This window comes from Carassius gibelio, chromosome A7, assembly GCF_023724105.1.
Source record: "Carassius gibelio isolate Cgi1373 ecotype wild population from Czech Republic chromosome A7, carGib1.2-hapl.c, whole genome shotgun sequence".
In the NCBI taxonomy this organism is placed as follows: Eukaryota; Metazoa; Chordata; class Actinopteri; order Cypriniformes; family Cyprinidae; genus Carassius; species Carassius gibelio.
Window position 1 is genome coordinate 20,896,171 of NC_068377.1, and position 13,942 is coordinate 20,910,112.

At 41.1% G+C, this 13,942-nt stretch overlaps 1 protein-coding gene and 1 pseudogene across 1 annotated transcript; both read right to left on the bottom strand.

Moving 5' to 3' along the window:
- Nucleotides 1-508: 508 nt before the first annotated feature.
- LOC128017510 (uncharacterized) lies at nt 509-2,820 on the bottom strand (annotated as a pseudogene).
- A 10,011-nt stretch (nt 2,821-12,831) lies between these two features.
- On the bottom strand, nt 12,832-13,903 carry LOC128016786 (C-C motif chemokine 8-like). Its single transcript, XM_052601577.1, has 3 exons — nt 13,742-13,903; nt 13,417-13,528; nt 12,832-13,305 (listed from the first exon to the last, which is right to left on the bottom strand). The coding sequence occupies exons 1-3, from the start codon at nt 13,815-13,817 to the stop codon at nt 13,212-13,214; spliced, it is 282 nt and encodes a 93-aa protein (XP_052457537.1). The 5' UTR covers nt 13,818-13,903; the 3' UTR covers nt 12,832-13,211.
- Between the last annotated feature and the right edge of the window lie 39 nt (nt 13,904-13,942).

The following is a 13,942-nucleotide window of genomic DNA, read 5'->3' on the forward strand; positions in this document are numbered from 1 at the left end:
TGGCGGGCTGGCATCTCGAGAAAGGGTCTGAATGTTTGATCAATGGGCCCGTGATGGCGGCTCACTCTACCTGGACTGACACGCCCTGCTGGCCTGCAATGGGGAGCAATTGTAATTTGGAGCCACCGATCAGGCAAGTTTTTTGCCTTTCTCCACTGTGAGACCAATGCTCGCTGGACAGAAAGAAAAACAGGAAAGAGGAAAATGAGAGCTTGACTGGGAGATTTTCTCACACTGCGTCTGCTGTGAGACCCAATGGTCGCTGGACGGAAGAGAAAAGTAAGTGCTCTCCCGGGAAAGTTCTCGCTGCGTGCGCTGTGAGACCAAATGCTAGCTGGACAGAAAGAAAAAACAGGAAAGAGGGAAATGAGAGCTTTACCGGGAGATTTTGTCACACTGCATCCGATGTGAGACCCAATGGTCGCTGGACGGAAGAGAAAAGTAAGTGCTCTACCAGGAAATTTCTCGCTGCGAGATCAAAAGCGTTTTTTTTTCTCCCCCTTCTCTTTCAATAAGGGTTTGGTGAGCTTTTTTTAATGTGGAATCGGTTGGTCCTGATACAGCTATGGATAGCATCTGAGGAACATTTCCCAAGAGCTTGGATCTGCTGTTGGGAGAGGCATTTTTGGGCTGCTGAAGTTGCTGTCCCAATACGGAATGAGTGACTTGAAAAATTCTTTACTGGAATGCCTGACTGTTGGAGAACGGCTTTGAGGTGTTTTTGGAACCAAAAACGTGTTACAGGTTTTTTGGATTCGTCTATGAATAGGGGTTCCAGAGAAGATTTGGCCTGAGAGCTTCTCCATTTTGAATATGCGAGAATTGACTGGTATGGTTGGATTGGCTATGAGAAATAAAAAATGTATATGAAATGACCTTTTTTGGTTTGGTCGGTCTTACTTTGTTTAATCAAATGATTGATTCACCATCTATTACTGATAAGTCTGAGATTGGGGGGGTGGATTTTTGGGTCGAATTTGGAAGTGATGGCGAGTTCCAAACATCTGAGAAAACTGAAAAAGGCTAGGATAAACATAGTGTCGAGTGTGCGAGCGGTACTGATGGGCTGGTAGCCTGTGCGGAGGGCACGAATACATTTGGTGAGAATGTCTAGCATTATGGGTTGTCTAGCGTCGGGATGGGTGGGCTGGGATCTTTGAATCCCTTGATCAGGAGGGAGGTTTGCGAGTTGTTTATCTCAGGGGAAGGAGCGCCGTACATCAATTTATGGAAAAACTGGATGCCGCTCAAGTAACCTTTGATGGACCCGACTTGAAGGCCCTTAATGCTATTAAGGTAGGAAATAAAAGAGGTGACTAAAAGAAGAGAAAAATCAGGGAAAGGCATGTTATAAGAGACATGGAATGTTTTAAAACATCTCAAAGCCGTCAGGTAGGATTGGAGGGTTCTGGGAGAAACTGCTTTGAGGATAGTTTCGAGCGATGCGTCAAGCAGGGGTTTTAACGGGTGGGTTACGGGAATATTAGTTCTGAGTAGCGAGGTACTGGAGTTGGGAATTGATCCGCCTCTGGATCCAGCATCCTGAATTTCTGAAACAGAAAATGAGACAGGGAGTCAGCGATTTGGTTTTCTGACCCTGGGATGTGTTTAGCAATTATGATGAATTGGTCGCAAGCTGAAATCCAGGTGAGACGCCTTAACAGTGGCATCAGAGCAGGTGAATGGGAACGAACTTTTTTAATGCAATGCACTGTTGCATCGTTGTCGCAATGCACTAAAATGCTACTAGCGGCCCATTCTTTCCCCCACAGAAAAACTGCTACTACAAGAGGGTAGAGCTCGAATAGAGCTGCGGTGGCCATGGAGCCACGAACCAACGACCTTGAAAAAATCCCCCGAAACCGATTGAGGGGGCGGCGTCTGTGTACAGTTGGATATCGGTCGGGGATGAAACCAAGTTGTTATAGAAAAAGGATAGGCCGTTCCACTGGTTTAGAAATGTTAACCATAGTCTGAGTTCGTCGCGACATGCTTGAGTTATGGAAATGAGTTCCTCTAGTGAGTGAACGGAGGACGTGAGTGAGAGGAGATGCGATATGAAGGGGTGGCCCAGCAGTGATGCGCATTGTGAAGTTTAAATGTCCGAGCAGGGATAGGAGTTCGCGTTTTGAACAATTAGATTTTTCAAAGAAAACAGAAGAGAAGAGAATTATTCAGTCAATTTTCTCTTTGGGCAGGGACTCTTGGAATTTGTCTGAATCCAAAAGAAGTCCTAGGAACTTGATGGATGTAGCAGGTCCCATGGTTTTTTCCTCTGCAATAGGAATTCCTAGCTCAGAAAAAAATATTTTGGACTGTGAGGATGTGCGCAGCTGGGATGGCATTGGGAGGCGAGATTATTAAAAAATCGTCTAGCAAGTAAATGAGGTGGGGAATGCCATAATTGCTCGCCAAAATCCAGCAGACGGCTTCTGATAGCATGTCGAACATTTTAGGACTGCTTTTGCTTTCGAAAGTTAAAAACACTGCAAAATAATATTTCCCGAGCCAGCGAACTCCAAATAGATGCCATGAATCTGGATGGATGGGCATTATTTTGAAAGCAGATGTAATGTCAATTTTTGCAAGCCAAGCACCCCAACCTACGATTTTGATTATGTCGATAGCCTGATCTATGTCGTGGTATTTAAGTGAAAATTCATCGAGAGGGATCAAGCTGTTTATGCTTGGGAAACGGGAATTGTGCGGGGCTGACAGATTGATAATTAGGCATTTTTTACCTGAGAATTTTCTTGTAGCCACTCCAATGGGGCTAATACGAAACAGATCAAATGGAGGATTGTCAAACGGACCGATCATGAAACCTGACTCAACTTCTTTTTTGATCAGTTTGTTTACGACTTCAGGTTCTATGAGTGCAGATTGAAGATTATTATATGGGATGTTTTGGGAGAGTGGGCACTCTAAGCCGGGTTTAAAGCCGTTTTTTATTCACAGATTTATAAACTGGAAGCGGGCATGAGTGCCGCCACAGAAACTACAGATGTGCATAAACCGGCAGCGCGCTCTGTTACATTTACCATTGTTAAAATGATTACAGGGCTGTCAGCTTTCGTCGAAAGGAGAGTCCTGGTTTGCGTGGGTGGTTGCTGCCCGAGGCATGTAGCTGGTGGATTTAGCGGTGTTTGTTCCTGCATAGGGAAGAGAGGAAGGGTTAACCTGCGGGCACGATGCAGTTGAGTGCATCACTGACCTGCAAACTGCGCAAGTAATGTTTTTGCAACCTAAAAACACTCTGCTGTGTAGATCTGAGTCGAGTGCACCCCAGTATGTGCGCTGATTCCACTGTGTGACTCGCACGGCACTTTTTGCTGAAAAAAGTTTATGGTACGTGTAGAAGTGCCCACCCCCATAGGACAGAGCTCAGCTATGATTGCTTGATAATCGTTCAGTTCGTGCCGCCTGTGGGGGAAAGCTGAACAGATGATTTCAGTGAAACGGGGAAAAAACAATTGCAAATTCAGAAAATGAAAGAACACGAGATAAGTGAGTGTTTGTGTTTTTTATGGTAACTGAGAAATCATCTATTCGGCGGCCTGGTTCCGCTGCGGGGAGTAGAGGAAGAAGAGAGGAAAGGTCTACATCTGCACCTGATAGGATCTGTGCGTGGATACTTTGGGATACTGGTGGTGGTTCCATGGCGACTGCGTTGGACGGAACAGGCATCGGAGTTGCTGTGAAGAGAGAATAGTTTGTATAAGAGAGCTGGGAAGGGTATAATCCGGGGCTGTACACTATAAGCTTATGGTGGTGACTGTCAGTTTGTGCACGTTTGACAAGATTTTTAGATAAAATGAATACAAGACGTAGTCAGCTAGACGATGAACATTATTAATATTATTAATTAATAATTATTATATGATTCAGTCACACTTGTAGCAATATTTGTTAGTTCTGTTTGTTGATTCAGGGTTAGCATCATCTGAGGTCCTCTGAGGGTCAGCATCATCTCTTCTCAGGTGTTCTGGATCCAGACAGGAGCTTGTGTAAATCCTAGTTACCACGGGATGTAAATCCCATGGCAAAACATAGAAACAAAATAGAGACATCATTAGCATAGCTGCTGATCCAACAAACTAAAATTAGTTTAACCCAAGCTTATGATTAAAAATGCACATTTGATCAGATGCAACTACACTCACAATTTAAGAGATACGTTATTCGAACACTGAACATGAGTACTGTTTAACACTGTAGATTGTTCATTCAGCTCTTTGGGAATTAATAACTTTTAACCCTGCAAATATTACACTGCTGATTTTACTCTAATAGTAGGCGAGAAATCCCTGGCTATATAAGCAGGCGATTGCCACTGGGAATGGGCGATACCACTTATTTTGTTTTAGATACATTACTGATAATTTTAAAGGCAAGTATCCTTGATATTGATATTAATACCGATACAATTGTGTACAGGGTTTTTCTGTACATTTCCCTGACTGCAGTCATCAAATGTAACATCAGTGAGGCAAAGCTGAAAATGTGCTTTGATGCGTTTGTTTGAAAACTTGTGGTTAAAGTGCTACTCAACAGTCAAAATCTGCAAATGCACTTTGCAGACACTGCAGTAAAGAAACACAAATGCTGTTTAGCCATCTACTTTAGTTTTTAAAAATTGATTTCTGTTAAATAAAATATCTCCTTTTGAATTGGACTTTGAGCTTTTTAACTTTGCAAATCTTCTTTATGCTCAAACAGCAACATTACAGACTAACAAAAGTAAGGCTCGTGATGGCCTACATGCAGACAACCTTAATTGCCTGCGGGAGCCGCTACAGCTGCGACAGAAGGGGAAAACAGAAAAGGCTCCTGAATGGAGTAGACACTGCTGTGGCAGTTGGGAAAGACAGAAAAGGCTACTGCAGGAGCAGACACTGCTGTGGCAGTGATGAAATACAGAAAATGCTCCTGCGGTAGCGGCTACTGCTGAGGTAGTACGGAAATACAGAAAAGGCTCCTGCAGGAGCAGACTGTCATGGTTCATGGGTCTGTGCGTTCATCTTGCTTCTCTGATTGTGTGCATGTGTTAACTAGCACCGCAGCTGCGGTCTATGAGCGCCAGCTGCAGCTCATTTGCATACTTGCCAACCTTGAGACCTCAGAATTAGGGAGATATTCAAAAGGCGGGGGGGGGGGGGGGGGGGGGGGGGTTGTGTCATATATAATCACACACACAAACAAACGTAAAGAAGAATATAATTAATTTACCTGTACATAGTTTATACATACATATTATGTACAAAAACAACAACCCATTACAACCCAACCCCATTTATGCACATCCAACCCAACCCAGTCCATTTAGTTAGGAATTTTCAGGCATATTTTTTTCTTTTTATTCGCCATGTCTCTTCTTTCTTCCTCTTCCCCTTCTTCTTCTTCTTTTTCTGTTCTGAATTTGCCGCGCTTGACTTCGAGGTGTAACCTTTATTATTAGGGACTTTAAGCAACAGCTGTGAATGGAACGGCTACAGCGACCGGAAGTTTGCTGTCACACCCAGGCGGCAAGGAACTCGACCGGAAGTTGAAGTCGGGTGGGGGCTGCCATCTTTTAGCAGAACTTCACTTGCGTTAGCATTCCCATTGACTCCCATTCATTTTGGCGTCACTTTGACAGCGAATAACTTTACATCTGAGGTGTTTAAAGACTCCGTTTGTCCATTATTTATTTCTAAAGATACACGACAATGTATAAAGGGCTCCATTACCTTCTATGTTACATTATGGCCCCGTATAAACAGTTTTTGTAAAAAATAGGCTAACGATTGAGTCATAACCACTCGACTCTCTGTCGCATTACCGTACAGACAGGAGAAGAAGCTCGCAGGCAATTAACTTAATATGGCGTACTGGAGTTACATTTTAAAATACTATACAAAATAATTAACCAGAATACTTACTCCTGCTCACTCACGACAAAGAACTCCCCGCTCAAGCTCGCCGTCTCTGCAAGATTAACGATGGCAGTTTTCACGCACAGCTACTAGAACATTTACATGTCAGACAGGTTGCTGACGTCGTCAAGCTTAGTTTGAGTCTGCGCGTCAGAAACGGAAGTGCAAAAAAATGCTAAAAATGGGCTTCACTTGTCTCAGTTGAGTTCCAATTGGGTTGCTGTGTCCATTTCTTTTACTGTCTATGGTCACACCACCGTAGGCAAGAACGTAAAAATCACTAAGCAACGGTAAACAGGACAGCACAATGCGGTATTAATTCACTTATTGAGATACAAAAAAAAATAAAATACAATCTTTTGCCAGAAAAGGATTTTTTAATATTGTATGATGTAAATAAGTCTAAAAACCTACATTTACCATGTAAGCAATACTTGCCTTTTAACCTTGATTACATGGAGGAAGACGAATGCTTAAATGAATTTCGTGTCAGAAAATGTGACCTACCAATTCTGGTAGATTTCTTTTTATTTATTTATTTTTAATGCATTTAGCAGACGCTTTTTATCCAAAGCTTTTATCCAGTGCTTTGGATAAAAAAAGGGGGGGGGGGGGGGTTGTGTCATATATAATCACACACACAAACAAACGTAAAGAAGAATATAATTCATTTACCTGTACATAGTTTATACATACATATTATGTACAAAAACAACAACCCATTACAACCCAACCCCATTTATGCACATCCAACCCAACCCAGTCCATTTAGTTAGGAATTTTCAGGCATATTTTTTTCTTTTTATTCGCCATGTCTCTTCTTTCTTCCTCTTCCCCTTCTTCTTCTTCTTTTTCTGTTCTGAATTTGCCGCGCTTGACTTCGAGGTGTAACCTTTATTATTAGGGACTTTAAGCAACAGCTGTGAATGGAACGGCTACAGCGACCGGAAGTTTGCTGTCACACCCAGGCGGCAAGGAACTCGACCGGAAGTTGAAGTCGGGTGGGGGCTGCCATCTTTTAGCAGAACTTCACTTGCGTTAGCATTCCCATTGACTCCCATTCATTTTGGCGTCACTTTGACAGCGAATAACTTCACATCTGAGGCGTTTAAAGACTCCATTTGTCCATTATTTATTTCTAAAGATACACGACAATGTATAAAGGGCTCCATTACCTTCTATGTTACATTATGGCCCCGTATAAACAGTTTTTGTAAAAAATAGGCTAACGATTGCGTCATAACCACTCGACTCTCTGTCGCATTACCGTACAGACAGGAGAAGAAGCTCGCAGGCAATTAACTTAATATGGCGTACTGGAGTTACATTTTAACATACTATACAAAATAATTAACCAGAATACTTACTCCTGCTCACTCACGACAAAGAACTCCCCGCTCAAGCTCGCCGTCTCTGCAAGATTAACGATGGCAGTTTTCACGCACAGCTACTAGAACATTTACATGTCAGACAGGTTGCTGACGTCGTCAAGCTTCGTTTGAGTCTGCGCGTCAGAAACGAAAGTGCTAAAAAACGCAAAAAATGGGCTTCACTTGTCTCAGTTGAGTTCCAATGGGGTTGCTGTGTCCATTTCTTTTACTGTCTATGGTCACACCACCGTAGGCAAGAACGTAAAAATCACTAAGCAACGGTAAACAGGACAGCACAATGCGGTATTAATTCACTTATCGAGATACAAAAAAAAAAAAAAAAAAATACAATCTTTTGCCAGAAAAGGAGTTTTTAATATTGTATGATGTAAATAAGTCTAAAAACCTACATTTACCATGTAAGCAATACTTGCCTTTTAACCTTGATTACATGGAGGAAGACGAATGCTTAAATGAATTTCGTGTCAGAAAATGTGACCTACCAATTCTGTTTTTTTTTTTATTTATTTATTTATTTTTAATGCATTTAGCAGACGCTTTTTATCCAAAGCGACTTACAGTGCATTCAAGCTATAATTTTTTTTTTTTTTTTTACCTATCATGGTAAAATAAAATATTTTTTTATTACCTATGTTCTCGGGATTCCCAATGAGATCGTTTGTGATCAAACAATTATAAACTGATGCAAATTACAGTGTCAAATGCCATAACATTTATTTACATAATCTCTCACGTTGAAGAGACTCTGGCAAATCACTCAGCTGTTCTCCCGTAGTAGACCATTAAATTAGAACGTCACAAAGTAGCAGTTAAATTCATGTGCAATATAACACCAGAATGGCGTTGCCGTTCCACCAGAGGCTGTTGCTAAGTCCCTATTGAGATTGAGGAGTCACGTGCCGATTTGGGTTGATTTGGGAGGGGTCTGAGCCGGTCGGCCCTGATGGCAGGAAACGCTATCTGTTGCCAGGGGCAATGCCTTCAGAACTTCACAGAGGCGCGACTAAACATTTCAGAGCGCTTTCATTTTTGCGCATTTATTTTGTCGGTGGAACAGATCGAGACAGATCTATGAATACTCGAAAGAAAAGGAAGAAAGTAAAGCAATGCAAAAACATAAGGCGAAAGAAAGGGGACCTTACAGGAACAAGCTCACACCAAGCTCAAAACAGCGGTGTTTGGAGAAGCTCTCAGGCAGCTCCATGCAGCGGCGCACGGAGACCTGAACAATTTACCTCAGTGCACACATATGGACATTGGGAATTATATTGTTTACAATGTAAGTCACTTTGCATTCACGCTGTTAATGGCTTTAATCTAACCCGGACATTTACATCTTGCAATCACACATTTAACTACCCTAGCTAACCCAGAACTGGTTTGTCCACTTTGCAGCCCCCAACACAAAAACCTGGTACAGTATGTGTCATTGGGTTAAAATCAAATTATAACTAAACATACACAGCTTTAGCCTACATCAAAACATGTTGGAAACGTTCGTATACATTGAACATCTCGTTACAATCTAGTGTTCAGTCGCAGTTAATTACTTTGTCATTTTGGTCAAGAAGTGCATTCTAAATGCAATGTAATTACAATACGCTAAAACGCATGTGAATAAACTTACTTTGGCCAGTACAACGCTGTTTTCATCACCTGCTGTAGATGGACCCAGCCACAGCAGAAAGCCTCGTAACTTTCCAAAGACTTGTGGCTTTTAAACTCCTGCATTGTGTAGTAACTTAAACCAAAATATATATATATAATTCCCAATGTCCATATGTGTGCATGGAGGTAAATGGTCCAGATCTCTGTGCAGCTTGAGAGCTTCTCCAAATACCACTGTTTTGCGCTTGGTATAACCTAAAAAAAAAACTGTATTCCATTGTTCCTATGTTTTCCATATGTATCGTGTGAGGTACTGCAGCAGTTTTTAACGCAGCAGTAACTTCCAGGCATGGTAAAACAGTGCAGAATTGCGAGAACCTCCTCTTAACAACACATGTAAACAATCCTGTTTCGCCGCCGGTATCCTTCCAACATGGCGGACACCGTGATATCGAGGGAGAGGCTTTGTGCTATGACGACAACTTCTCATTCTCAATTGTTCGGTCTGAAACGGCGCCCAGTGATGGATGGTGTAGCAATTTTGTTGTCCGGGTGGAAATCGGGAGAAAGGTCGGCCCGGGAGATTTTCGGGAGGGGCTTTGAAATTCGGGAGTCTCCCGGAAAAAACGGGAGAGTTGGCATGTATGCTCATTTATGCTGCCTTTAAGTTTGGCTGCAATCCTGTTCGTGTTGTTGGTTCGTTGATTCTCATCTGTCTCTCCTGTCTAGTTGTTGTTCCTATTCCTTCAGTTGGTATTCTCTGGACCTTATTGTGACACAGACACTGCTGTGGCAGTGGGGAAAGACAGAAAATGCTCCTGCAGGAGCAGACACTGCTGAAGCAGTGAGGAAAGACAGAAAAAGCTCCTGCGGGAGCAGACACTGTAGTGGTATTGGGGAAAGACAGAAAAGACTCCTGCAGGAGCAGACACTGCAGCGGCAGTGAGGAAAGACAGAAAAAGCTCCTGCGGGAGCAGACACTGTAGTGGTATTGGGGAAAGACAGAAAAGACTCCTGCAGGAGCAGACACTGCAGCGGCAGTGAGGAAAGACAGAAAAAGCTACTGCAGGTTGGGGAAGACAGAAAAGGCTCCTGGGGGAGCCGACACTGCTGGGGCAGTGGGGAAAGACAGAAAAGGCTCCTGCAGGTGGGGTAAGACCGAAAAGGCTCCTGCAAGTACAGACACTGCTGTGGCAGTGGGGAAAGACAGAAAAGGCTCCTGCAGGTGGGGTAAGACCGAAAAGGCTCCTGCAAGTACAGACACTGCTGTGGCAGTGGGGAAAGACAGAAAAGGCTCCTGCAGGAGAAGACACTGCTGCGGCAATGAGAAAAGGCAGAAAAGGCTCCTGTGGGAGCAGACACTGTAGCGGCAGTGGGGAAAGACAGAAAAGGCTCCTGCAGGTGGGGTAAGACCGAAAAGGCTCCTGCAAGTACAGACACTGCTGTGGCAGTGGGGAAAGACAGAAAAGGCTCCTGCAGGTGGGGTAAGACCGAAAAGGCTCCTGCAAGTACAGACACTGCTGTGGCAGTGGGGAAAGACAGAAAAGGCTCCTGCAGGAGAAGACACTGCTGCGGCAATGAGAAAAGGCAGAAAAGGCTCCTGTGGGAGCAGACACTGTAGCGGCAGTGGGGAAATACAGAAAAGGCTCCTGCAGGTGGGGTAAGACAGAAAAGGCTCCTGCAAGTGCAGACCCTGCTGCGGCAGTGAGGAAAGACAGAAAAGTCTTGCTCAATTGAGTTTAAGTCAGGGCTCTGGCTGGGCCATTCAAGAACAGTCACAGAGTTGTTGTGAAGCCACTTCTTCATTATTTTAGCTGTGTGCTTAGTGTCATTGCCTCGTTGGAAGGTGAACCTTCGGCCCAGTCTGAGGTTTTGAGCACTCTGGAGAAGGTTCTCATCCAGGATATCCCTGTACTTGGCCGCATTCATCTTTCCCTCAATTGCAACCAGTCGTCCTGTCTCTGCAGCTAAAAAACACCCCCACAGCATGACGCTGCCACCACCATGCTTCACTGTTGGGACTGTATAGGACAGGTGATGAGCAGTGCCTGGTTTTCTCCACACATATCGTTTAGAATTAAGGCCCTGACATGCATTGTGAGCTGTAAGGTCTTATATATAGACAGGTGTGTGGTTTTCAAATCAAGTCCAGTCAGTATAATCAAACACAGCTGGACTCTAATGAAGGTGTAGAAAAACACAAAACGATCAAAAGAAATGGAAAGCACCTGAGTTAAATATATGAGGGTAACAGCAAAGGGTCTGAATACGTAGGACCATGTGATATTTCAGTACATATTTGACATTGTGAGTCTATATAAATTACAAAGGGACGTGTTCAACAAATAATGTTTGGTTAAACGCATAACTTTTTAAATGTAAGAGTGAAGAAACATTTCAGTTTTTTTTTGTTTTTTTCAAGCTGTTGCTGCAAGGTGGAACATTTAAAGTATTTAGTGTTTTACGTTTAACATTATTGGTGATCTTTGTTTTACTAATTAGAGTAAAATCTATTTTAAAAACAGCGAGCAGCATATGGCCTCCAACAGGAAAAGCAGCCGAGAGTGGTACAGTGTCATTGGCATAAGAGTCTGACCACAAATTCAAGTGTTCCGCTGACAGCCCTGAGGTGTTAACATCTAGCGACACTTTGTAGGCAGGTGAGAAACTAGTGCTATTAAAAGACACCACCACCAACACAGTCTGCAATTCTATGCTGATGCTATTCTATTCTATGCAATTCTATTGTGAACTTTTTTTCAATTATCAATATGAAGTTAAGAATGCTCACATCCATAGGCTTGTCTCTAGGTCCCCCTTATTTAGTTTAATTGGTTTGTTTTATTTGAGGCCCTTTCATGTTTTAATAATCAAGTGGTCATGGTTTTTACTTTTTTGGAACTTTAAAACACATCAACAGACAAGATTCTCTTAGTACCATGCATGAATATCATTTACAACCTAACCTGTAGATTAGCATAAATACAACTTATTAGTAGTAGTACTTTGAGTAATCTTGCTTTGACAGATAATTTGTGAAAAAAGTTCAATGCTGAGAGTCTATCCAGCAATTTCACATAGGGATTCAAGGACATCTAGATCTATATATATATATATATATATATATATATATATATATATATATATATATATATATATATATATATATATATATATATATAAACCTATAGGAGATTCTTTCAAACTGGCGATCTTTCATAAAAATGACACCTTGTGATCTTGACAGGTTGTATATGGAAAGAACATATATATCAGCTTTATCTGTTTTAACTTCATACTGGTATTGCCAGTTTAGACCAACTGAGTAATATAATTTTTGATGAAAATATTTCAGGCAAAAAAAAAAAAAAAAAGAGCAACATTACAGTTATTTTGGAATCCTAAATAGTGGAACTTCCTACCAAACTTTTTCTCCTTGTTCATCAGCACTGCTGTATTTTTCGTTTTTTTTTTCTTTTCATTTTATATTCTTTAGTCACATAACACTTATTGTCTGTTCTGTGTTGTATCTGCTGTACTGAATTCTATCCTCACTAATTTAAAAGACCCTGTTCAGTCATGTGTTCTTGAGTGCATAGTAAAAAAAATAATATTCTATGAACACAGAAAAGGTAAATAATTAGTGACCCTTGAATTGATAACATGAACATACTGTACATATTTGTAATACAATAAATGACAAGTGTTTTTTCCTTTCTCCATATTTAATATAAAAATTCAGTTCATATATATCCTAAAAAAAGAAGCTGATGTTAATTTGTTTCTGTCACAATTTATTGCTTTTTTTTTTCAAAACCAGAAATGCTTTTGATTTATCTGATCTTGCCTTGATAAGCTCTGCCGTTGTTGCTGAGGTACAGTATAACAGAGAAATGATTTTACAACAAAATTCATCATTGTTTTTGTATTCTGCTTTATTAGAATTAAGAACATCTATAACTGCTGTTATACAGAATCAAACAAAAGCACATTTCTTTCTTCAGCCTACATTAAGATAATACTATCATAAATTGTCCCTGTAATCCTTATAAGAACAGGGTGATTGTTGTCTGTTTACATGTTATTTTGCAATAAAATTAACAGTAGTTAAAGGAAAAACAATCATTTTAGCACTTAATGCATCAGAATATGCAGTTACTTGACATGATGCTTTACATGATAATAATGAAAAGAATATCAGAGCATTACATAAAGAGAATTACTGAGCTAATACTTCACTCAAGAAACAAAAAAAAGCATTCCTTTGAGCATACTGATCATCACCACAGCAGCATCACTAAAGATCACGCTCATCCACTGCTTTCATGGCAGTCTTCACCCAGCTCAGCTGAGGATCCACGCATATACGAAAACTCTTCTTTGTGACAAAACTGGAAGTAAGAAAAGATCAGTTACTCCACACAGAAATCTTACAAACACAGTATAATAGATTTTTACTGTTAGGATTAGAATTATTATGAATATGATAAATGAAAACTCACATGACTCCGGGTTTGGTGCAATCCACTCTTGTCTCGATGTAGGAATCAATTTTAGCAATGGGGAGTTTTCTCCCATAAAGATTAAAACAGCATTCAGATGGTAAATTGGCATCTGTGTTGAAAAAATATAATTTATGTAATAAATCAGTTTATTAATATTTTAACATCAAACACCTAAATGTTAACAGATAAACTGCTCTTAAGAAAAATTGTTAGATTTCTAACTCACCCTTGGAAATAAGTTTTATGACACTGATAAAGTGTTTATATATATACATTTCTATTCACAGAACTGAACAAATAAATGTGTTTTAGAGTGACTTACTGTTGCCCCTTACACCAGACTGGAGGAATGCAACTGCCAGAAGACCAATAAAAAGACAAAGACAATACTGACGCATAACTGCAGATTCTTCTTCTTCTTGAGATAAAGCTGTTATCAACTGGATAATGTCCTACAAGCTTTACTCTATAGCTTTTAAAGGTAGAAGGGGAGGGGGCTAGTGTGGTTTGGGTAGGGGGGGCA